This window comes from Triturus cristatus, chromosome 7, assembly GCF_964204655.1.
Source record: "Triturus cristatus chromosome 7, aTriCri1.1, whole genome shotgun sequence".
In the NCBI taxonomy this organism is placed as follows: Eukaryota; Metazoa; Chordata; class Amphibia; order Caudata; family Salamandridae; genus Triturus; species Triturus cristatus.
The window spans coordinates 761983298-762005907 of record NC_140590.1 but is presented as its reverse complement, the minus strand read 5'-3'; the positions used below and the strand labels follow the sequence as shown (position 1 = coordinate 762005907).

The 22610-nt window shown below is 48.5% G+C and overlaps 1 protein-coding gene across 15 annotated transcripts in view; it reads left to right on the top strand.

Annotated features, from left to right (window-relative positions):
* Window positions 1-22610, top strand: part of LOC146810485 (uncharacterized) — a 144127-nt gene that overhangs the window by 18607 nt on the left and 102910 nt on the right. For 8 of the 15 annotated variants that reach the window (XM_085617486.1, XM_085617485.1, XM_085617490.1 and 5 more), the window contains exons 3-5: window positions 30-104; window positions 1388-1462; window positions 9464-9538. In XM_085617486.1, the coding sequence (XP_085473612.1) occupies window positions 30-104; window positions 1388-1462; window positions 9464-9538 (225 nt within the window). The remainder of the gene's footprint in view (window positions 1-29; window positions 105-1387; window positions 1463-9463; window positions 9539-22610) is intronic. The other 7 variants (XM_085617499.1, XM_085617487.1, XM_085617497.1 and 4 more) reach the window with 3 other exon arrangements.

Here is a 22610-nt window from a genome sequence, read left to right as displayed (position 1 = left end):
AATATTGACATCTGTTCCCTCTAAAACAGGAGTAACTGCAGTGGCATCAATTTCTCAGACCAAGGCAGAAGAGACATCACTTCAAGCCAATGTTGGACATTTGGGTTTGTAGCTCTCCTACGTACAAGTGTGAGCTCTGAAGCGATGAATGTTAACCAGTCCCTTACCACACACACATGTGAGCTGTGATGTGGTGAATGATAGTTTTTCTCTTAGCCACAGATAAAGGAGCTCTGATTTTATTAATGTTAACTTGTCCCTCTGCACAGACATGAGCTCTTATGTAAAGAATGTTAGCCTTTCCCTTACCACAGACATGTGAGCTGCAATGAATATTAGCTTGGCCCTCTAAAACAGACATGTAAGCTTTGATGGAATGTGAGCCTAACCCTCTCATGTGGTTGCACTGCTGACTTCCCCCTGCTGTGGCACAATTTAGATATTTATAACTTTTTTAGCATGCAAAGTATTACTTTATGGCCGCTTCTCAGCACCATGCCTGTGTGTCACTTTTGTAAGGGTGACCTAACGCCTGAACGACGCTCACCTTCTAGGTCTGCAAAAGGGAAAAATGTTGGTGGTGGGCTGCATGGATCTCGAAATATTATATATTGCAGTTAAAACCTGCAGGTGGGTTAATGCTTACTTCTCTCTAAACAATATTAGTAAACAAAGGGAATTCTTTGTTTACAATATGTGTCAACGAAAATTGACCTACAGGTAGTGGCTTCCTAGGCGCATTAGAATGAACATATTGCTGAATATAAAATCTCCAGCTTCATATTCTATAAGGCATCTCTCAGGCTTCAGAGACTCTCACACAGGATAGCATACCCCTCTTTTGATCTTGTGAGTCTCGAAGCAGGGCTGCAGTTGTATGTTCAATTTGAACTGTTCCGGCCTACTGCTTCCTCCAGCCCCTCCAGCCCACGTTTCCTCTATTACACTAAAAAAGACATACTGCACACACTCATTCATCCAACCTCTCACACTTTACACATTCCTGTGGCCCTCCCTCAGGGTCCCTACCATAATCTACTCCCCCATACAGTCACTCATTCTCCCCTAACAGCCCAAGTAATGGAAGTCCTAGAGGGGAAAGATCAGAGGAGGTCTCTAGCCCATGTCCTTCCACAAATCACCAATGAACTCCAAATACGAGGCCATGTCCTCGGACCAGGACATTGAGGCTCTCTCACTAAAGCACCTCCTGCGTCTTGTGCTCTGTCTCTGCTTAGACTGTCTGCAGTCACTCACGGCTGTTACTAACTATAAGTAGACTAATCCATTAAGTTTCCTACTTCGCCTCCCTGCTAGCCACCAGATTGAAATGTGATTACATTTCTTTTTCTTTCATAAATATTGTCATCTGTTCCCTCTAAAACAGGAGTAACTGCAGTGGCACCAATTTCCCAGACCAAGGCAGAAGAGATATCACTTCAAGCCAAAGTTGGACATCTGGGTTTGTAGCTCTCCTACGTACAAGTGTGAGCTCTGAAGCAATGAATGTTAACCAGTCCCTTACCACACACACATGTGAGCTGTGATGTGGTGAATGCTAGTTTGTCTCTTAGCCACAGATAAAGGAGCTCTGATTTTATGAATGTTAACTTGTCCCTCTGCACAGACATGAGCTCTTATGTAAAGAATGTTTGCCTTTCCCTTACCACAGACATGTGAGCTGCAATGAATATTAGCATGGCCCTCTAAAACAGACATGTAAGCTTTGATTGAATGTGAGCCTATCCCTCTCATGTGGTTGCACTGCTGACTTCCCCCTGCTGTGGCACAATTTAGATATTTATAACTTTTTTAGCATGCAAAGTAGTGCTTTATGGCCGCTTCTCAGCACCATGCCTGTGTGTCACTTTTGGAAGGGTGACCTAACGCCTGAACGCCGCTCACCTTCTAGGTCTGCAAAAGGGAAAAATGTTGGTAGTGGGCTGCATGGATCTGGAAATATTATATATTGCAGTTAAAACCTGCAGATGGTTTAATGCTTACTTCTCTCTAAACAATATTAGTAAAAAAAAGTGAATTTTTTGTTTACAATGTGTGTCAATGAAAATTGACCTACAGGTAGTGGCTTCCTAGGCACATTAGAATGAACATATTGCTGCATATAAAATCTCCAGCTTCATATTCTCTAAGGCATCTCTCAGGCTTCAGAGATTCTCACACAGGATAGAATACCTCTCTTTTGATCTGATGAGTCTAGGAACAGTGCTGCAGTTGTATGTTCAATTTGAACTGTTCCTGCCTGCTACTTCCTCCAGCCTCTCCAGCCTACATTTCCTCTATTACACTCAAACAGACATACTGCACACACTCACTCATCCAACCTCTCACACTTTGCGCCCTTCCTTAGGGGCCCTTCTATACTCTACTCGCCCACATGCTGACTTCACTGCTCTACACTCAGTCATTCCCCCCTAACAGTCCAAATAGTGGAAGTCCTAGAGGGGAACAGACAGTCCAAGATGGGAATGGGCAGGGGTCTGTACCCCATGTCCTTCCACACGTCAACAATACACTCCAAAGATGAGGCCATGTCCTTGGGACAGGACTTTGGAGCTCCACTAGAACAACTGATCCTTCAGTAAAGCACCTCCTGACTCCAAGGTCCAAGGCAGCCCAGAGTTCTCAGAAGAACCAAAAGCAGTCTGGCATGCCTCAGTCCAGATCTCCTAACGTGGCTGCTTCTTTGAAGTCAGCTCTGTCAAGGGAGCAACAATGGTGCTATCCCCTTTTACAAATTTGCGGTGGTACCCGGTGAGACCAAATAAGGCTCTCACCTCTGTCTGGGCCTTGAGGGATGCCCAAGCCAGAATGGTATCAATGTTGGGTTGTAGGGGCACCAGCCGGCCACTTACTTCCTGCTGCCCCAAGTACACCACAGACCCCTGTCCTATCTGGCACTTACTGGCCTTGATAGTGAGGCTTCCCTTCTGCAGGGCCTTCAACACTTCCCAGATGCAGGGCAAGTAGTCCTTCTAACGGGAGCTGAAAATAGCAATGTCGTCAAAGTAGGCGGCACTGAAGTTCTCAAATCCAGCCAGGACCTGGTTGACCAACCTCTGAAATGTGGCAGGGGCGTTCTTCAATCCGAAAGGCATGACCTGGTACTGGTAGTGCCCTTCTGGTGTTGAGAACGCTGACCTCTCCTGTGCCCCCTCGGTTAAGGCAATCTGCCTGTACCCTGATGTTAGATCAGACCTACGGTGGAACTTGGCAGCTCCCAGCCCATGAATGAGCTCATCAGCTCGGGGTATGGGGTGCACGTCAGGTAGGTGATATCACTCTTGGACTCTTTTACCTCATATGGGCCAGACCAATTGTCTTGTAGAGCATGAGGCTCTACTGGCTTCATTACCCACACCTTCTGACCAGGCTGAAACTCAACCAAAGTAGTATTCTGGTCGTACTAACAATTCATGTCCACCTGGCTTGCTTTCAGGTTCACCTGAGTGCGTTTTCTGAAGCTGGCTGTCTGTTTTTAGAAGGCCAGCATGTAAATTAATACAGCCTGGGGTGGCTTCCTAGGAGCTTGCGTCCAGCCTTCCTTGACCAAACTGAGAGGTTCTCTCAAAGGGATCAGCTCAAAGGGGCTAAAGCCAGCCCCCTTCTGCGGTACCTCCCTGTAGGCAAAGAGAAGGCATGGCAAGAGGGCATCCCACTTATCCCTTATGGGTTCTGACAGACCCCCAATCATGCCTTTCAGGGTACGGTTGAACCTCTCAACCAACCCATTACTCTGGGGGTGGTAAGGGGTTTTGAATTTGTAGTTAACTCCAAACTCCCTCCACATGGCCTTCATGTACAGTGACATAAAGTTGGTACCCCGGTCAGATACCAACTTCTTGGGGAAACCCACATTGGTAAAGATTCCCATCCCTGCCCTGGACACCACTGTCCTGAGAGGTATAGCATCCCGGTACTGGGTGGCATGGTGCACCACACCAAAACCAGGGTGAACCTGTTGCCCATGGCTGCCTTGGGATCCAGAGGCCCCAGAATGTCAATTTGCAGCTGCTTGAAAGAGGTGTTCATGACAGGGAATGGTTGCAGGGGAGTCTTACATCTCCCCCCACTGTTGCCACTCGATTGGCAAGTCTGGCAGGACCTACAGAAGGCATTACAATGGGGCCAGTAAAAGTGGGTGGCAAGCTGGTCAAAGGTCTTGCCCTTCCCAAATGTCCTGCCAGTGGCATGTTATGAGCCAGACCCAGTAGGAAGGCTCTGAAGCAATGGAGCATATGGGCTCAGCCACCTTAAGCTCACTATAGAGGAGATCATTCTCCCAATAGAACAGGTGAGACTTGGGCTTATTGCCCACTGCCTGGTTTTCGGCCTGCTGCCTAAGACCCACAAGAGTAGGGCACTTCTCCTGTGCAGTGCAGAACACCTCACTGGTGGGAACCCCTTCCTGCTGCCAATGGATCAGCTCAGGCAGGTTCCCCAGTCTGTCCACTTCTTCACCTGTAGGTTGCATGACGTCCCCCTCAGGTTCAGCTTCCTCCCGGACTGTGGGAATTTCAGGAGCGGGTTTCCCACACCCCTCTTCTTGGCAGACACCTGTGCCACTGTTTCAGGCTCCAGGTCTTTCTGATCACCCTGGGTTGCCATGGACTGGTGGTCAGGCAAGTGCACTGAGGTAATCACAACATCTTCAAATAGGACATGTATTCCACCTCCCTCCAGGCGGTATGTTCCAGGTCATTACCTAGCAGACAATCCACAGGCATGGATGGGCTCACAGATAACTTCAAAGGACCTGCGATCCCCCCACCCCACTCAAAGAAGAGAACCTGAGCTACTTTGCAAAAGCACTCGCTGTTGCCTACTGCAACTACTTGGTGAAGCAATCCAGGGACCACTTGCTCGACAGACACCAGGTGACACCTGACAGTAGTCACACTGGCACCTGTGTCTCTCAGAGCCTCTACCCTCTGTCCATTTATGGTCACCCACTGCCTGTATTTCTTAGTGTTATCCGGTGTGAAGGTGCTCTGGACCATCTCACTGTCCCCTAGCGAGAAAAGGGTCAACTCAGCTGTGTCACTACACCCACTTGGGCCCAACGTCTCCCCAAACGATACACTGGCCATCCATGGTGTCTGCCCACCAGTAGAGGGTTGTACCCGCTTGGTACACTTGGGATCCCCTCTTGTGTGATCCTCCTGATCACACACAAAGCATTTCCGGGATCCCTCTGTGCAGGTTTACCTGAAGAGAACCATGTTTTCCTATTTCCTGAGGGGCAGCAATCCTTACCCTGGGAACTAGATTGGGGCCCTTTAGAGAATACTTCTGTTTATCCTTGTCCCCTCCCTTCTGCTGCGGGGGACCCTGTCCTCCCTGGGAGGAGTCTCCCCATACACCTTCCTGTAGACCCTGGTACTCACCTAGTGGTCGACCTCCTGAACAAGCTTCCTGGAGACAGTAAGCTTGCTGTCCATCAAGTGCTGGTGCAGCTCTGGAAAACACAGACCAGACAAGTGCTCCCATACAATCACATTGTACAGCCCCTGGTAATCTGTTACCTCACTGCCCTTCACCCAACCATCCAGGGCTCTGCAAGAAGATTTCACACACTCAAGCCATGTCTGGGAATCAGGCTTCTTACTCTGTTTAAACTGATCCCTGTACTTCTCAGGGGTAAGACCATACCATGTAAGGAGTGCTGCCTTCATCTCAGGGTAGGTGAGGTCCTGTCTGCCCCCTAAGGCTCACATTGTGTCCCTCCCATCCACTGTGAAGTGATGCCATATCTCTGCCCCCCAATTCTTCTCAGAGACCCCATTCATGTGAAGCGCTGCCTTATAGCCCTGAAAGCATCTCTGGATGTCATTTACCTTGGTATACTCTTTCCCTACATGTCTTGGCCAGTGCACCACTTTCTCAAATTTCATGGATAAAATGCTGCCACCATCTGTTCTGGACTTGGCCTTCAAGTTCAACTCTTTTAAGCTCACCTACTGAGCTAATATCATTTTTCTCTCATCTATTCCAAATGTATTCTTTTGGAGCTCCCTTTCATGCTCCATCCTGAGGCTCTCCAGCTCAAATTGATGCCTCCTGGTCTACCGCCTGTCCTCCAGCTCCTCTGGTGTCAGACCTCTTGGAGAAACACTGCTGCTTTCCCAGGAAGGTGTTGTGCTCCTCCACCTTCACATCCTCATTCTCATCCTCTGGCGCCGACCAGCCTCTTTTGCTTTCCACCAGGTGCTCAGTGCATTTTGAAGCTCTTCCTTAATAGTGAGACCTCTGATAGGACATTTGAGCTCCTTTTCAGAACATTTTGAGTTGGGGTACCGTGTAGGATTCCAACCTCTCTAGCTCCAACACTGATTCTGAAGCTCGAACTGCTGGCTACCCAGACTGAGACATGATTTGTCAACAGATAACTTAGCAGTTGCAAAGAAGAGAAAAATCAATACAGTATGTGGTTGTGTAGTGGTCTGCAATCTGGTAGTAGTGTAAACCAATCACTGTATGTAAAGTACAAACACAAGTACAATCCCACTGTTCCCACCAATGTTAGGCACCGGGTCTCTGGTTGCTAGCGGTTTGCACCCTGTCCAAGTAGGGACCCTTGTTCTTGTCAGGGTAAGGGGGTTACACAGGTTAGATAACCTCTGCTCACTCCCTTAGTAGCTTTGCACGAGCATTCAGGCTTATCTCATTGGCAATGTGTAAAGCATTTGTACATACACACACAATAACACAATGAAAACAGTACAAAAATACACCACAGCAGTTTAGAAAAATATCCAATATTTATCTGAATAAAAGAAGACCAAAATGACAAAAATCTAACATACACAGGTAAAGATATCACTTTTCAAAGGTAAAATAAGTTCAGTCCATTGAGATCTATGGATGTGTTCTCTTAGCACAAAGTACCTGGTATGCACCAAAATCAAACACGAAAACAGGTGCAGGGGAGGTGAATTGCCGGAAAAGAAAAGAAAAGGTGATGCGTCGGTTCCTTACTGCCAGGTGAGGTGATGCGTTGGTTCCTTACCGCGGCGCAGTGGAGGTGATGCGTCGGCTCCTTACTGCCAGGGGAGGTGGTGCATCGGTTACTTACTGTGAGCGGAGGTGATGCATTGATCTGTGGATACGCGGCCTCCATTTCTTACTGCTGGGCAACATCGATGAAGAACTTGGTGCCCAGCGAAAATGCACCAAAAATCCAGACACACTGTGCCGATGTGGTAGCAGCAAACAGGCACTGCGTCAATTCCACAGCCGCGAACCATGTAATGCATCAAGTTTTTTACCCGCACAGCAGGGCCCATGTCGGAGTCGGCGCGGGTTCATGGATTTCGGTGACACAGGGCTTGGGACTCTGGTTGCAGTGTCCTTTCAGCCTCATGTCAGGCACTGAGAGTGGATGTGTGGATTTTCTTCTCAGATTGCCAGATTCTACTTCCAAGAGCCCAGGAACTGCATTTGGCAAAGTCAGGGCTCTCAGCAGTGGTGTCCAGGCACTGGTAGGTGAAGTCTTTATGGCCCTGAGACTTCTTAACAGGAGCAAGCATGCACAAGCCATTGGAGAACCTTGGAAAGCAGGAGCAAGCAAAGTCTAGTCCTTTCACTCCCAGGACAGAAGCAGCAAGCAGCAGGCCAGCACAACAAAGCAACTAGCAGCATCAACCCTCCTACAGCATCAAGCTCTTCTTCCTGGCAGAATGTCCTCTTAGTCCAGAAGTGTTTCGAAGTTATGGTGTCACAGGTCCAGTACTTATACCAGTTTATGCCTTTGAAGTAGGCGACTTCAAAGGAAAGTCTTTGTAGTGCACAAGACCCTCCCTTTCCCTGACCTGGCTCTAGATAACCTACAGGAGGGTGGAGACAGATGTGTGTGAGGACAAGCACAGTCCTATCCAGGTGTCAGTAACAACTCCTCCGACCACTCTACTTCAGGAACACCCATCAGCCGGGTGACGGGCCAATAGGATATGCAGGCCACACCTTAGCTCCCTTTGTGTGACTGTCTAGAGTAAATGCACAAACAGCCTAACTGTCATCCTAACCCGGACGTGGATTCCACAGGCAGGCAGAGGCACAGAATGGTAAAGCAAGAAAATGTCCACTCTCTAAAAGTGGCATTTTCGAACACGCAATTTAAAAACCAACTTAACTAAAAGATATATTTTGAAATTGTGAGTTCAGGGAGGCAAAATTACAACTCTTTATCTCTTCCCGATTGGAAGTGTAAGAGGTTACAAGGCAGCTCCAATGATGACATATGGGAGAGATAGTCCTTGCAATAGTGAAAAACTAAGTTAGTAGTATTTCACTACCAGGATATGTAAAACACACCAGTACATGTCCTACCTTTTAAATACACTGCATCCTGCCAATGTGGATACCTTGTGCCTCCCTTAGGGGTGCTTTACATGTAATAAAAGGGAAGGTTTGGGCCTGACAAGTGGCTGCACCTTCCAGCTCGACATGGCAATCAGAACTGCACACAGACACTGCAGTGGCAGGTCTGAGACACGGTTGCAGGGTTACTCATGTGAGTGGCACAATCAGTGCTGCAGCCCCACTAGTAACACTAGATTTACAGGGCCTGGGCATACCTGGTGCACTTTACTATGGACTTACCAGTAATTCAGATATGCAAATCATGGATAACCAATTACAGATACCATTTACACAGGGACTACTTGCACTTTAGCACTGGTCAGCAGTGGTAAAGTGCCCAGAGTCCTAAAACCAGCAAAAACAAAATGCAGCACACAGTCAAAACCAGGAGGTCAGAAGCAAAAAAGACATGGGAATAACACACCAAAGTTGCCAAGCCTAACAATATTGCAGACTATAAAATCAATAAACTCTAGCTTCATATTCTTGAAGGCATCTCTCAGGCTTCAGAGATGCTTACAAAGGATAGCATACCTCTCTTCTGATCTGGTGAGTCTAGGAACAGTGCTGCTACTTTCTACAGCCCTTCCAGCCTACATTTCCTCTATTAAATTCAAACAGACATACTGCACACACTCAGCCATCCAAACACTCATAATTTACATGTTCCTGTATGCCCTCCCTCAGGGTCCCTGCCATACTCTACTCCACCACAGACAGACTGCACTGCTCTACACTCACTCATTCTACTCTAATAGTCCAAGTAATGGAAGTCCTATAGGGGAACGGATCGAGGTCTGTACCCCATGTCCCCACACATCTCAAATACACTCCAAATATGAGTCCATGTCCTCGGGCCAGGACATTGCGGTTCCACTAGAATAACTGATCTCTTGTTGAAGCACCTCATGCGGCCTGTGCTCTGTCTCTGCTCAGACTACCTGCATCACTCACTGCTGTAACTAACAATAAGCAGACTAATCCACCAAGTTTCCTCCTTAACCTCTCAGCTAGCCATCAGTTTGAAAAGTTATTAAATTTCTTTTTCTTTCGTCAATATTGTCATCTATTCTTTCTAAAACAGGAGTAACCACACAGGCACCAATTCCCCAGTCGAAGGCAGAAGAGACATCAGTTCAAGCCAAAGTTGGACATAAGGGTTTGTAGTTCTCCTACATACAAGTATGAGCTCTGATGTGATGAATGTTAGCCTGTCTCACACCACTGACATGTGAGTTCTTATGTGCTGAAATGTAGTCTGTCCCTCTGCCACAGACGTGAGCTCCGATGCGATGAATGTTGGGTGCCACACCACAGACATGCGAGCCCTGATGTGATGAATGTTAGCCTGTCCCTCTCATGTGGTTGCACTACTGACTGCCCCTTGCTGTAGCACAATGAAGACAGTTGTAACTTTTTTTGAATGCCACATAGTGCTTTATGGACGCGTCTCAAAACTGTGCTTGTGTGTCAGCTTCAGAAGGATGAGCTCTTATTCCCTAACGAGGTTCAACTTTTAGGTCTGCAAAAGTGGTGGATCTGAAAATATATCTTGCAGTTAAACCTATGTGGGGATCTAGGTCTCCTAGTCTGCTGAATCCAGGAAAGTCAAGGGGAGTGTTCCTATTAGGAGCAAGGGCCATCACACACCCCGGGAGGTATCATGCTTCATCATTGGGCAGCTCCTCGTTGCAGTGCCCAACGGGCTCCTCAGGGGGGCTCTTTGTCGGAGTTCTTTTCTTTTTAGCTGACGTGAGGAGTGAGGTTTGGATGTGGTGTGCAGGTGCAAGTAGAATGAGAGCAGGGTGTGTGTGTGTGTGCCAGTGAGAGGCACACTAATAACATTTAGTTCACATTAGGCATTTGCACACAGCCTCATCATTCATATGGCATGGCCGCACACAGCTACACAGGGATTACCCTATGGACCTCTAGAAGCATACTCTGATATACATTAGATTTGCAGCCCCACATTTAACCCACTTGTATCATTATTGTCTGTCTACTATATGGCACTTGCCTAGTCAATTTTAATAGCAGGTGTACAGTCACCATGGTCCCTACCTCCATATGCAATATTTACACCAGTGACCATGGCACCCTTTAATCCTGTTATTAGGTATATCATTCTCTATATATATTCCCTTGTATGAGAATCGACTGTCCCCAGAGGCAATGATTTGGCATTCATAGTTTTAGGTTCCCAAACAGTAGATACCGCACTCTGTTTACAAATGTTTCAATTTTTTTACAATGCATAATCAGCCTCCATTTTTAAGAAGGCGCCCAGAGGAGATAAGCCCTTGACCGCATTGACACGCATGCGCGTATCACGCCCTCCTCTACGCCGCATTCTCAAGGCATCTCCCCTTAAGACACCAGGCACTTCGGCCCCTTCCTCCCTGCTCTATCATGGCGCGGGGAGGTAGCCTGACCATATGCTCAGGTTCGCGCATGCGCAACCCTCACGTTCCAAGTCCTGGGTGCCAGTACTAACGCCGAGCTGGACCGTTTTTTTTAGGGCACTTCTCCAAATATCCGTACATTTTTTGGCTACCAGAGAGATCGGAGGCCTCTACTAGCACATTTGATGACTCCATGTTCACTTAAGATGGTGCCCATACTATTACATCCGTGTCTCGGTCTAGCTTTCCTGGGCACTTGTAATGGAATCATCTGAGAGTTTCTGACCACAGGGGGTTTTAAGTCGCTCAGTTTTCTTGCTCCTCCACTCCCGAGGCAGCAGAGATTGGGTAGGTCGTCCTGTGGAGTCTTCACTACGACACTGTAAGTACTACAATATGGTTTGTTTACAGGTCTCCCCTACAGAACCCATAGTGACCACACCGTCATCCGCTCCACTCAACACGCATGCACAGACGTCACCCATAGATTACACTGACACTTTCATTGTGGGTGAAGAACTGCTGCAGGTTTATTTCATACAACATAAGTATGACGATAAGTGGGTTATCTTACGGGCGATCCAGGGCAAGCAGCCCCTCGCTGCTCCGCCCGCCTGTCGAGCCAGCACGCACGGTGGGTCGATGCCCTGCAGTGCGGCACATATTTTCAGATCATCCTTTGGATCACGTGATCTGTCGCATACTCCCGCCCCTTTTGACAGGGGCGGAGCGTGTTGTGGCACACCCCCGGTTGGTCAGGCCCCCCAACCGCCCGAAGGACTAACGGGGCGTCGTCGCGGTCTTCGCAGAACCTCCTTTGGCTCCCGGACCTTGGCTCGGGCACCCTTACTGTGCCGGACAGGGGTACCCTTACTGTACCGCCTGTCACAGAGGTACCCTTACTGTACCCTTCTGCCTCCAGATCGCCCTGTAACTCCGCCTGCAACGCAAGAAAAAACATTAAAACATTCCAATAGCGCGCTACCTCCGCTGCGCAGGGTAAGCGGAAAGGGTGGGAATGCGCGTGGCCAGGAGGAGCGCGCCGGAAGCAGAGGAAGATCAGAGGGGGTGAGGCGCCTAAAAAGGGGGGGCTAGCCTCGCCCACCCTAGTGGCACGCCTGCCCCGGACAATCCCATTGGGGGCCTCCCCGAGGTGCGGCCTCACGCGAGGCGGAGCAAGGGGGGAGGCTCCGACGGGCAGCCACTAGAAGGCTGCCCTGCTGATGTCCCCCTGCGCAGGACTCGGGCAGCGGCATAGTGACCCCACCGTCATCCGCTCCACTCAACACGCATGCACAGACGTCACCCATAGATTACACTGACACTTTCATTGTGGGTGAAGAACTGCTGCAGGTTTATTTCATACAACATAAGTATGACGATAAGTGGGTTATCTTACGGGCGATCCAGGGCAAGCAGCCCCTCGCTGCTCCGCCCGCCTGTCGAGCCAGCACGCACGGTGGGTCGATGCCCTGCAGTGCGGCACATATTTTCAGATCATCCTTTGGATCACGTGATCTGTCGCATACTCCCGCCCCTTTTGACGGGGGCGGAGCGTGTTGTGGCACACCCCCAGTTGGTCAGGCCCCCCACCCGCCCGAAGGACTAACGGGGCGCCGTCGCGGTCTTCGCAGAACCTCCTTTGGCTCCCGGACCTTGGCTCGGGCACCCTTACTGTGCCGGACAGGGGTACCCTTACTGTACCGCCTGTCGCAGAGGTACCCTTACTGTACCCTTCTGCCTCCAGATCGCCCTGTAACTCCGCCACAGCTCTGGGGAGGCTTTCGTCGCTGCCAGAGCCCCCCTTCCTCCCTTCGTTGTTATAGGTGCCCTGCCCCTGCGAGACAGCTTTTAGTGGGCTAAATTATGGGTCCTGTTCTGTAACCCGTAAATGACGGCATTAATTTGCAACATTACTCAGAAGCCCAGGGCAGACTAACAAAGGATGTCTTTGGGCCCCACTGCCGTTCAGCTTAGACGTTACTGGTGTTCCTAACTTTCTTAGCGATGCCACTGCAGATCTTCCTAACGTAATTATGGGAAGATCTAGCACCTACATATGGAGCCAGAACTGAACCATAGCTGAATTCGTCAATCCATCAATTCCCTTCATATCCTAGCACGAAGAAGGTTTTAATTTCCACTTTGTCTACAAAGGTGATGTATAGATAGCGTCATGGTTCCTGAATTGCTGCTGCTGCTGCGAGGGGTGCATGATTTTTCAGCAGGACAAAACATTTTAACGTAACTGCTAAATGGACGGCTTTTATCATGACTCCGGATAAAGCCAATATGACTGACTGAGCTGCCGAAGAATACATCTCTCAGCTCGAGGACCAAATTTGTGAACGTTTCCCACCTCCCTGGCTCCAAGGAGAGGCTGAGCGAGAAGAGCAACACCTAAATCTGTTTCTCAGGCTGGAAAATATGGCATGGGTAACAAGGCATTGGTGAAATAGGCGCTTATGGACCTGCAATCCTATTAAGATTTTTCAATTGGCCAAATTAGGTGCCTTCCTGGCTTGGAATTGTGTTCCCAACAGCTACAGCACAATAAGCAGGGTGAAGGTAACGTGTGGGTTAACCACTTTACCTACGTATATAAACACAAGCTGACATCACGGGTATCTCAATTTTCTTCCTTTCACTTCGTATTATCCTATTGTTTACTACAAACTGCCCATATCTTAGCAACATCTCCTCGTTTTAGCCTTTCTACTTGCAAATTAAGTTACATTAAATTCGACGATAGAGTCTTATACTAGTCCCGCTGTTTATCCCAATCTTTCCTTACTCTCCACTGGGACAGCGTAACCAATTTCCTTGCTTGTTGAATAGAAGCTAGCTTTTGGACTTTATTGCTGCTGAAAGGAGTTAATAGGTTAGCCTACAGTCCTTGTTATCCCGGTGTTGCTGTGTTATAGGTAATTCGTTGCACCGACATCGTGGCTTGAAAATGAAACTTCTTATTTTATCAAATAATATGTTGTGAGCCCCAGTGATGATTTCGTTCATATCTTCATAGTTGGCAGTGTCTCTATCTTGCCAATACCTAGGTCACGTCCGCCTTAAATGACGACAATACATCTGGCTTTTCCGCTAGCCTTGCCCATTAACCTGTCAAATGTCTGTGGAGAGCAGCACATCTCTGGTCATGCTCATTTCAGAAGGTGTTAAGCCCTTTCCATTACTAGAAAGTTTAAGTGCAAAATTCAAGAGGTATGGTCGCTCTCTGCTCTCTCAATTATTACCATGTAGATGAGGGCATGCCATTCACGGGTGTCTGGTTGAAGTATGCACAGGTAATTGACACTCATTCTGGGGTGTCTGGTTGAAGTATGCACAGGTCATTGACACTCTCCCACGTGCAGTGCTGTGAACCGTTTGAAGTAGTTCATCCGATTCAGCCAGCCACCCCCTAGGTGGAGGCTTGCACTCCCAAACTTCTGCTAGTGTAAAACCCGGCCACACCTCCAGTTCAGTGAAATTTAGTAATTCACGACACTGACAACCCCAGGGGCCAAATACTGGGCTGTGTAAATGCGGCCCAATACCACCATGAACAATTAGCTTGGAGTGGATGGGTGTTAACCTAGGCTGGCTGAAGGCAAAACCTTTGACAATCACTCCTGGCAAGATGTGCCAACGCAGGTAGAATAAGGAGTTATCCAGCCCGCCTTACTTCCTTTCCCAGTTCGACACAGGTCGAAGAAGAATGCCACTTCCAGAAAGGTCATGGCCTTATCCCTGAAGCCTATCCATACAGCATTCTACTGTAAATCTACAGCATTGCTTTGTAAAGCTTTTTCTGGTTCCACAATTGTTTGTGGTCGATATGCTCTCCCTCAGTTTGAACAAAATCTTAGCTAATCGTACGCCTGCCTAATTCCCAGGGCTGTCTGGCTTAATGCTTTACGCCTGGAATTGCCCCACCAAACGTAGCCTTGCACAGAAACTTAACTTGGTTGTCTCAACTTTCCTTTTAGAGCTAGGAACGCCCCCCGTGCTCCTTGTGCTTACTAAATGGACCCACTCCTTAGTTTCCAGCACACAATGCACTTAAATGTCATCCGGCCCTGGTGCCTATCAAACAACAGTGACAGCCTCTGTCACCTTCATACAATACATAAACAAACCTCACAGGTCGCAGAAGCGGCAAGCCAGGCTAAGTCTCGGTAAACCATGTCACTCTGTGCTTTCCCTGGCCTCCCTGTGGAACAGGGAGAATAACCTCAAAGATGTTAAGTATGATAGACAAACCCAGGCCTTCCGCCTGTCTCAAAACAGCTCATGCTGCTGCCTTTCCTGTATAGACTAAGCTGCCACTATGACTGAGTTGCAGAAAATATCACACCAGCTGTTTCCGAATAGCAAGGCTAAAGATGAAAGGCAGCCGCATCTCTTGACTTAAGCGTGGAACTCACAAAATACCTTCAAGATGTTATGTATGACACACAAACCCAGGCCTACAACTTGCCTCAACACAGCACATGCTGCTGACTTTTCTATATACACTAAGCTGCCACTATGACTAATTTGAGAGAAACCTTACCCCAGCTGTTTTCTAATAGCAAGGCAAAGATGAGAGACAGCAGCATCTCTTGACTCAAGCGTTGAACTTACAATAATAACATTGGTCGCTCAATTTCTGTGTTACACCTTTCCACAAGCTGACCATTGCATCATGGTTGAGACTGGGTTTTAGGCTGAACCTTGACATATTTGTACACCTGCTGCCAGGGAACATATATCTACATATATACCTTCCCTTATCCTGTTGCACCACTTGGGACACAACTTCGTCCCTTCGTACCCACCGGCATGGAACTAATGCCAACGAGATTCCCCCTAGTACCGGATAATCCTAATAAATGCTGCATTTTGGGACAAAGATACCAGGGAATAAATGCAAAGGGGGCTCTCGAGTGCGTGTGAACCCATGTCATTGCGATTAGTAACAGTTGCTCTGTTCGAGCTAGAACATGCGACTTTATTCATTTAATCAATTAATCGGCAAAGCATGCCATTCCCCAACTTGGACATACACACAACCGCCTCTAGTGTCCTGCAATACCAGCTATTCCGAATCTGGCTGACGAAAACTACCATTGGCCAAAAGCTAAACTAGTAAAAACTATACCATATGTTTCTCAAAACGCTTACCATAAACCGTAATGAGTACAGACTCGTCATAGATCACCCTGGCCCCCCAAACCTTTCCCAGGGAACTGGAGAGAAATGAACTCAATTGCGCAAGGCAAGAAATACCAGAAGTTACTGCTGACCACGTTTCCATGACCACACTCTCAGATGCATTGAATTAGTTATATAGCGCCACTCCTACCAGTGTAGGGTGTCCCCGAACTTTGCATCTCACACAGAATACGCCGAGCCAATCAATCATATGCATGTGAATCAGTGCATAGGAAATGTAACCTGAGCCAAAGGACGCAAAGTGTAGGGACTCATGTCATCCCTACTGGCAGGCAGTTTAGTTTAGGGCTGCTTGGTGTGGTGAAGCAAAAGCTCAGTCAGTATCTAGCCAAATTAACCCTCTTGCAACATTAATCAATGTTCTAATAATGTATGCTTAGCGGTGTGTATGCAGCTCTAGGATGAGCGTTTGTAGCTCACTGTTGACCTATTCACATCATACGCACTCTGAAATCTACTTGGCACATGTTTTATGCAGCGGGCAATTAAACCTCTGCACTAACTACACCGAAGTCAAATCCGCCACTATACAAATTCCTGATCTTTCTCCCGGAAGATAACCAATTACCCGAGTTATCTTGACATGTTAGTGAGGCCTGGAATTGCCGCGGAAAGAAACGCAGCATTCGGTGCTTCAAAGCATAATAAACTTCCAAACCGGCAGGAGGAGACGGCAGGGAACCGCGACAGGGGACAAGATAGCGGAACATGGTGGCATGTCAAGAAAAAACAGAGATCGGTGGTGAGCCCCTGAAAGGAATAACTGTCTTCTGAGAGCAGCACCTGCTAGGTGTGAAGGGAAGTGTACAGCCTGCTCTCGAATGGATCCTGGCTGAACAGTGTAGGGGGGTTAGAAGTCACGATATGGAAAGGTGGACCCATACAGCGAAGTACACTCAGCGGCACCGGGGCAGTGACGTATGCGGGGTTTGGTTCTACTCACAGGCCCTCTGATACGCCAAAACGCACCTAATATATCTTTCATGATTTAGTCATATCTAATGAAATTGTCTCTATAAAACATGTCATGACAAAAGAAAACAGTCATTATCGTTATGTAAAGTCCTCAATGGGTGCCTCCAGACAACACGTGGTTGTGTAGTGGTGATGGGTACTGTATATGTATGTACCACTATTATCAAGGAAGGGGGTGGGGGACCAACCCTGAGCCATGACTGAAACATGACTGAACCCCTAGTGACTCCACCCCCTTTCCTCTGCCACACATTGAGCCCATTTTATGAATTCCCCGAGTAAATGCTTTCTAATTCCAAGACTGCCAGTGGCCCTGCTCATAGTTTTCTTTTAGGAGAAATGAATCATAGATGTCAGACTATGCAAAATCAGCCTTATACAACCAAAAATTGCAATATTGTTCTTTCTCCAAAATGTATGCCCGTTTGCCCAATTTTAAACATTTGGTTATTCTTGTTAATTTCAATTCTGTTTACGTTTGGAAGTTAGTTCAAGACCCCAGTAAGTGGTTATTGCAAATATATCACATAATGCTGACAAACTTGTTGGCCTCTCAGAATTCTATCCCTTGATATTAGTGTTTATTTACTAGTGCAATGGTGTAATGGCGTCTCCTCTTGTAAAGTGCTCTGGAAAGCGCTATAGAAAACTATAATTAAGTCAACTAGGTGCCTAGTTAGGGGCTGAATCAAACATACATCATAACTTTTTCTCATCCTGCTCTATAAAACTCGGCTGAAGCAAAGGGTAACAGTTATTGGTATATGTTGTGATCACATTTCCTCCAATGTCATGAAAACATTGATATTGCATCATGAAAAGTGCGACAAAGACACTATCCAAAGTATAGTGGAAAACATTGTGAGCTGATTACACTTGTGAAACCGAAGGAAGAACACAAAATAGCCACAGGAAAGAAAATTTACTTTGTGACCTGGATAGAGGGAGGAAATACAGAGCGAGTTCATTTCTCATTCGAAAGCGTTGCCCGAGGGCTAACAGAATGCAGGACTGCCGTGCCCGTATGCAGGGGGAGCCGTCCCAGCCTTGAGCTCTCCCAGATCTCGAGACCCGACGCAAGACCAGGAGGAGCGACCGGCATCAGGCGGAAGGAACATTCGGACGCCATCTAACCCACTGTGCGCCATAGAGATCTTATTCAAAGGTAACGGAATACTTGAGCTCCGAACACACGCATAGTGGAACATTTTAAACGAAGGGCAAGTTCCTTAGTTCTTTTACCCTGTCAACTATTCACTTTCACCGGGAATAATGATGCCTGTTCCGTGCGTTTCTAGTCTCTCCCCCCCCCCCCCGCCTAGGATGAGGTATGCGGACGCTGCACGGCTCCTCACTGCTTCTTGATAAATGGGGGTGGAAAAAATTCTCGACATGAAGGCGGAATGCTTTTTACGCACTATATATGCTGACAGACTTCTTTCCGAGCACTCCCCATTTAATCTGTCAATCAGGAAGAGGAACGGGGGGATTAAGTGATTTGCCGAGAATCACAGGATGTTCAGCGTCATTGCCAAGACTCGAACCTAGTTCCCCCAGGTCCGCGGTCGAGCGCCCTAGCTGTTAGGCCAACTCCTATTCCCAAAGGGGGCCCTGCCGCTGGCAAGCAGAAGTCATGGGTGCCGATAGCTGCTCCGTACACCGGCTCTCGCTCCCACCAAGTTTTACCCGAAAACAACGGGCTCCTGCCAAACCCGACGCCAGGATAGGCGACCGTCCTAAGGCGTTCGTAACCCGCCCCTAACCCTGCTGCGTCGCTACATCTGCCCCTGTCCCGCAACTGACCGCCACCCTGCCGCTTCCGACCACGCGTGACCACCTCCGCCCCCCCCCCGTGGTATCCGACCACAGGGCCCCTGTACTACCCGGGCTTAACCCAGGGACGGGGCCGGGGGGAGGCAAGAGTATGGACATACCGTAATGACTGGCGATGGCGACGACCCCGACAACGACCCCGGCGGCGGCGGCGAATGCGCGTGGCCAGGAGGAGCGCGCCGGAAGCAGAGGAAGATCAGAGGGGGTGAGGCGCCTAAAAAGGGGGGGCTAGCCTCACCCACCCTAGTGGCACGCCTCCCCCGGACAATCCCATTGGGGGCCTCCCCTCCCCGAGGTGCGGCCTCACGCGAGGCGGAGCAAGGGGGGAGGCTCCGACGGGCGGCCACTAGAAGGCTGCCCTGCTGATGTCCCCCTGCGCGGGACGCGGGCAGCGGCAAACTTCTACTATGGGATTACTACAGCTTCTCTTCGTTTGCATTCCAGCATGCTAAATCAGCGTTATCTCTCTTCCCACGTGAGGAGGCAGAAGTGCTCCCCTAAATGAGTGAGTTTTTTACCTCTTGTGACACAGTGTGTGAAATCTAAATGCCTGCAATTACCCCAGAGCGTGTCACTTGTTTGTTATGTGTTTTGTCTGTCACTGTGCTATTTTTTTAAATTTTATTTTTTCTAGAGTTTCATATAGCGCAAACTAGACCCAAGGCATCGGGTATCAGAGCGCTTTACCTGAGCACCAGTTTCGTTACAGATCAACACATTCATTTTTTTGGTAGGCACGGGGAGATTAAGTGATTTGCCCAGAATCACAGGATGTGTAGGGTCGTTGCCGAGAGTCGAACCAGGTTCCCCAGGTGCGAGGTCGACCACTCTAGCCATAAGGCTACATCCTCTACTCCCCTTGCACCAACGCTGATAGTATAATTGTTAGACTTGGGGGTCTCTAGTTGGCACAGGTATGCACTTGTGACAAATAGGGACCCTTGCCTCTAGTCAGGGTAGGGGGGTACACTCCTAAAATAACCCCTGCTCACCCCCTTGGTAGCTTGGCACAAGCAGACAGGCTTATCTCAGAGGCAGTGTGTAAAGCATTTGTGGAAAGATACAGTAACCAAATGACAACACTACAAATGGACACCACACAGGTTTTGTATCAAAAATAAGTATTCTTTATATAGATTTACCACAAGACCATTAAACGACAAAAACACACAATACTGTTACTTTAGATGGTAGGATTTTGCTTAGTTCTCTTAAGTTCTTAAATGCGACACTATAAGTCAATGTGCCTTTTAGATGAGACACGCAGGGCAACGAAATTGTTGCAACGATGTTGATGCGATTACGTTTTTGGTGCAAATAAATAAAGACGAGAAGATCTTCCAGATGCGGCACGCTTCTCCGATGTTGCAAGAAGACTCGACTTGATGCTTCAGCAGCAGCGGCAACACACTTTACGCAATGCGACGACAGCGGCCTTGGCAGCGACACTCTTCTCCGACGTTTGCGAGACGCTTCCGCTCGATGCGATGTTGCAGCGGCGACACCCATTTATGCGATGCGACGACAGTAGCTCCGACGGCGGCACGCTTCCTCATGGCTGCGAGATGCTTTTCTTGATGCGGTGCAATGCGACAACTACGATGGCTGCGATGGCGACACGCTTCTTCCTCGATGCGAGACTCTTCTCTTGATGCGGTGCAATGCGTCAGCCACGATGGCTGCGATGGCGACATGCTTCTTCAGCGTTGCGAGACACTTCCTGGATGATGCGAGATGCTTCCGCTCGATGCGATGCTGCAGCGGCGACACACTTTACGAGATGCGACGACAACAGCTCCGACGGCAGCACGCTTCTCCTTCTTGAGTCGCGTTCCAGCTCCTTGCGACACGCAGTCCCTCAGAAGGTCCAACAACAGCAGCAGGCACTTCCAAAGAACTCTGGGGAGCTGGGGGGTGAAGTCTGTTGTTCCTGAGACTTCAGCAGGAGGCAAGCTCTTTTCCAAGCCCTTGGAGATCCTTCACAAGTTGAGCAAAAGTATACACAAAGTTCCTTTCTCCTCTCTTTGACAGTAAGGCAACCACTGCAGGCCAATCCCCCAGGTTCAGGGATAGTTTCCTCCTCAGCTTCTTCTGGTTCCTACCTCAGCAGAGGTTCTTCTTGTTTTCCCAAAGTGATCTAAATTCTTGGGATCAGGGTCCCAATATTTATACCCAGAAATCCTTTGTCCTCTGAAGGCAGCGGGGCCTTTGCCCAGTCCAAACCAGTTCCTGAGCACTCTGTTTACCAGACTTCTCCTTTCCTTTCAAAGTGCAGGGCAGAAACATTAGACGCCCCACAGGAGGTGGAGCCAGCATTGTGGAAGGCAGGCACAGCCCTATTTAGGTCCCAGGTGCAACTCCTCTCACCCATCTGGATGTAGATCTCTCTATTCACCACTGGGACACCTCACCCTGTCTCCTGGAATTCCCCAGCCCTGTCACTCAAACTCCAGACAAAGGAATACACACAGCCTAGCAGAGGCAGGTTTGAATGGTTAGACAAGAAAATGCCTACTTTCTAAAAGTGGCATTTTCAAACACTGAATGTTAAAACCAACTTTACTAAAAGATGTATTTTATCATCCTGAGTTCAGGCATACTAAATTAGAATTTCTACAATGTTCTCTGAGTCAGTTAGGATTATAAAATGTAATAACCAAACTGCCCATTCTGGCCTATGGAGAACAGGTAGCCTTGCAATAGTGAAAAACGAAAATGGCTGTAATTCACTATTCGAACATGCCACACACACCAGGGCATGTCCTACCTTATACTTACAATGCACCCTGCCCGTGGGCCTACCATAGGGGTGTCTGATACGAAGAAACAGGAAGGTTTAGGGACTGGCAAGTGGGTGCACTTGCCCAGTCAGCATGACAGTACCAGCCTGCATGCAGGCTCTGCAATGGCAGACCTTAGACACATGTTTACAGGCTGCTTCTGTGGGTGGCACAACCAGTGTTGCAAGCCCACCAGCAGTATTTGAATTTACAAGCCCTGGGCACTCCTGGTGCACTGTACTAGGGTCTGACAAGTAAACCAAACCAACCAATCATGGAGTCACAAATCATACATCAATTTACAATAGGGAGCACTTGCACTGTGGCACTGGACAGCAGTGGCACAGTGCCCTGAGCAGCTAACACCAACAAAAATACATGAGGCACAACGGAAAAAATGGAAGGGAGACTCACGCCAATTTGCCAGGTCTAACACGTGTCCCCTCCAGCTGAAATGTGGGGAGAACTACCCTACCTCCTGGGAGTTCTCATCACTAAGGCGGAAAAATCTGGACAGGCCATCAGCATTGGCGTGTTCTGTACCGGGTCGATGTTCCACTGTGAAATCCATCCCCTGTAGAGAAATGGACCATCTTAACAGCTTTGGGTTCTCACCCCTCATCTGCATCAACCATCTGAGGGGCCTGTGGTCTGTCTGAACCCGGAAGTGATTCCCAAACAGGTAGGGTCTCAGCTGCTTCAGTGCCCAGACCACAGCAAAAGCCTCACGCTCAATAGCACTCCACCTCCGTTCCCGTGGTAGTAACCTCCTACTGATGAAGGCTACAGGTTGATCTAGGCCCTCCTCAGTCATCTGTGCTAGAACAGCCCCCACACCATACTCTGAAGCGTCTGTTTGCACTATGAACTCCTTGGAGAAGTTGGGTGCCGAGAGCACGGGCGCTTTGCACATAGCAGTTTTTAAGGCCTCAAAAGCTTCCTGACAGGTGTCGATCCAAATCACTTTCCTTGGCTGCTTCCTGGAAGTCAGCGCTGTCAAGGGTGCAACAATGTTGCCATACCC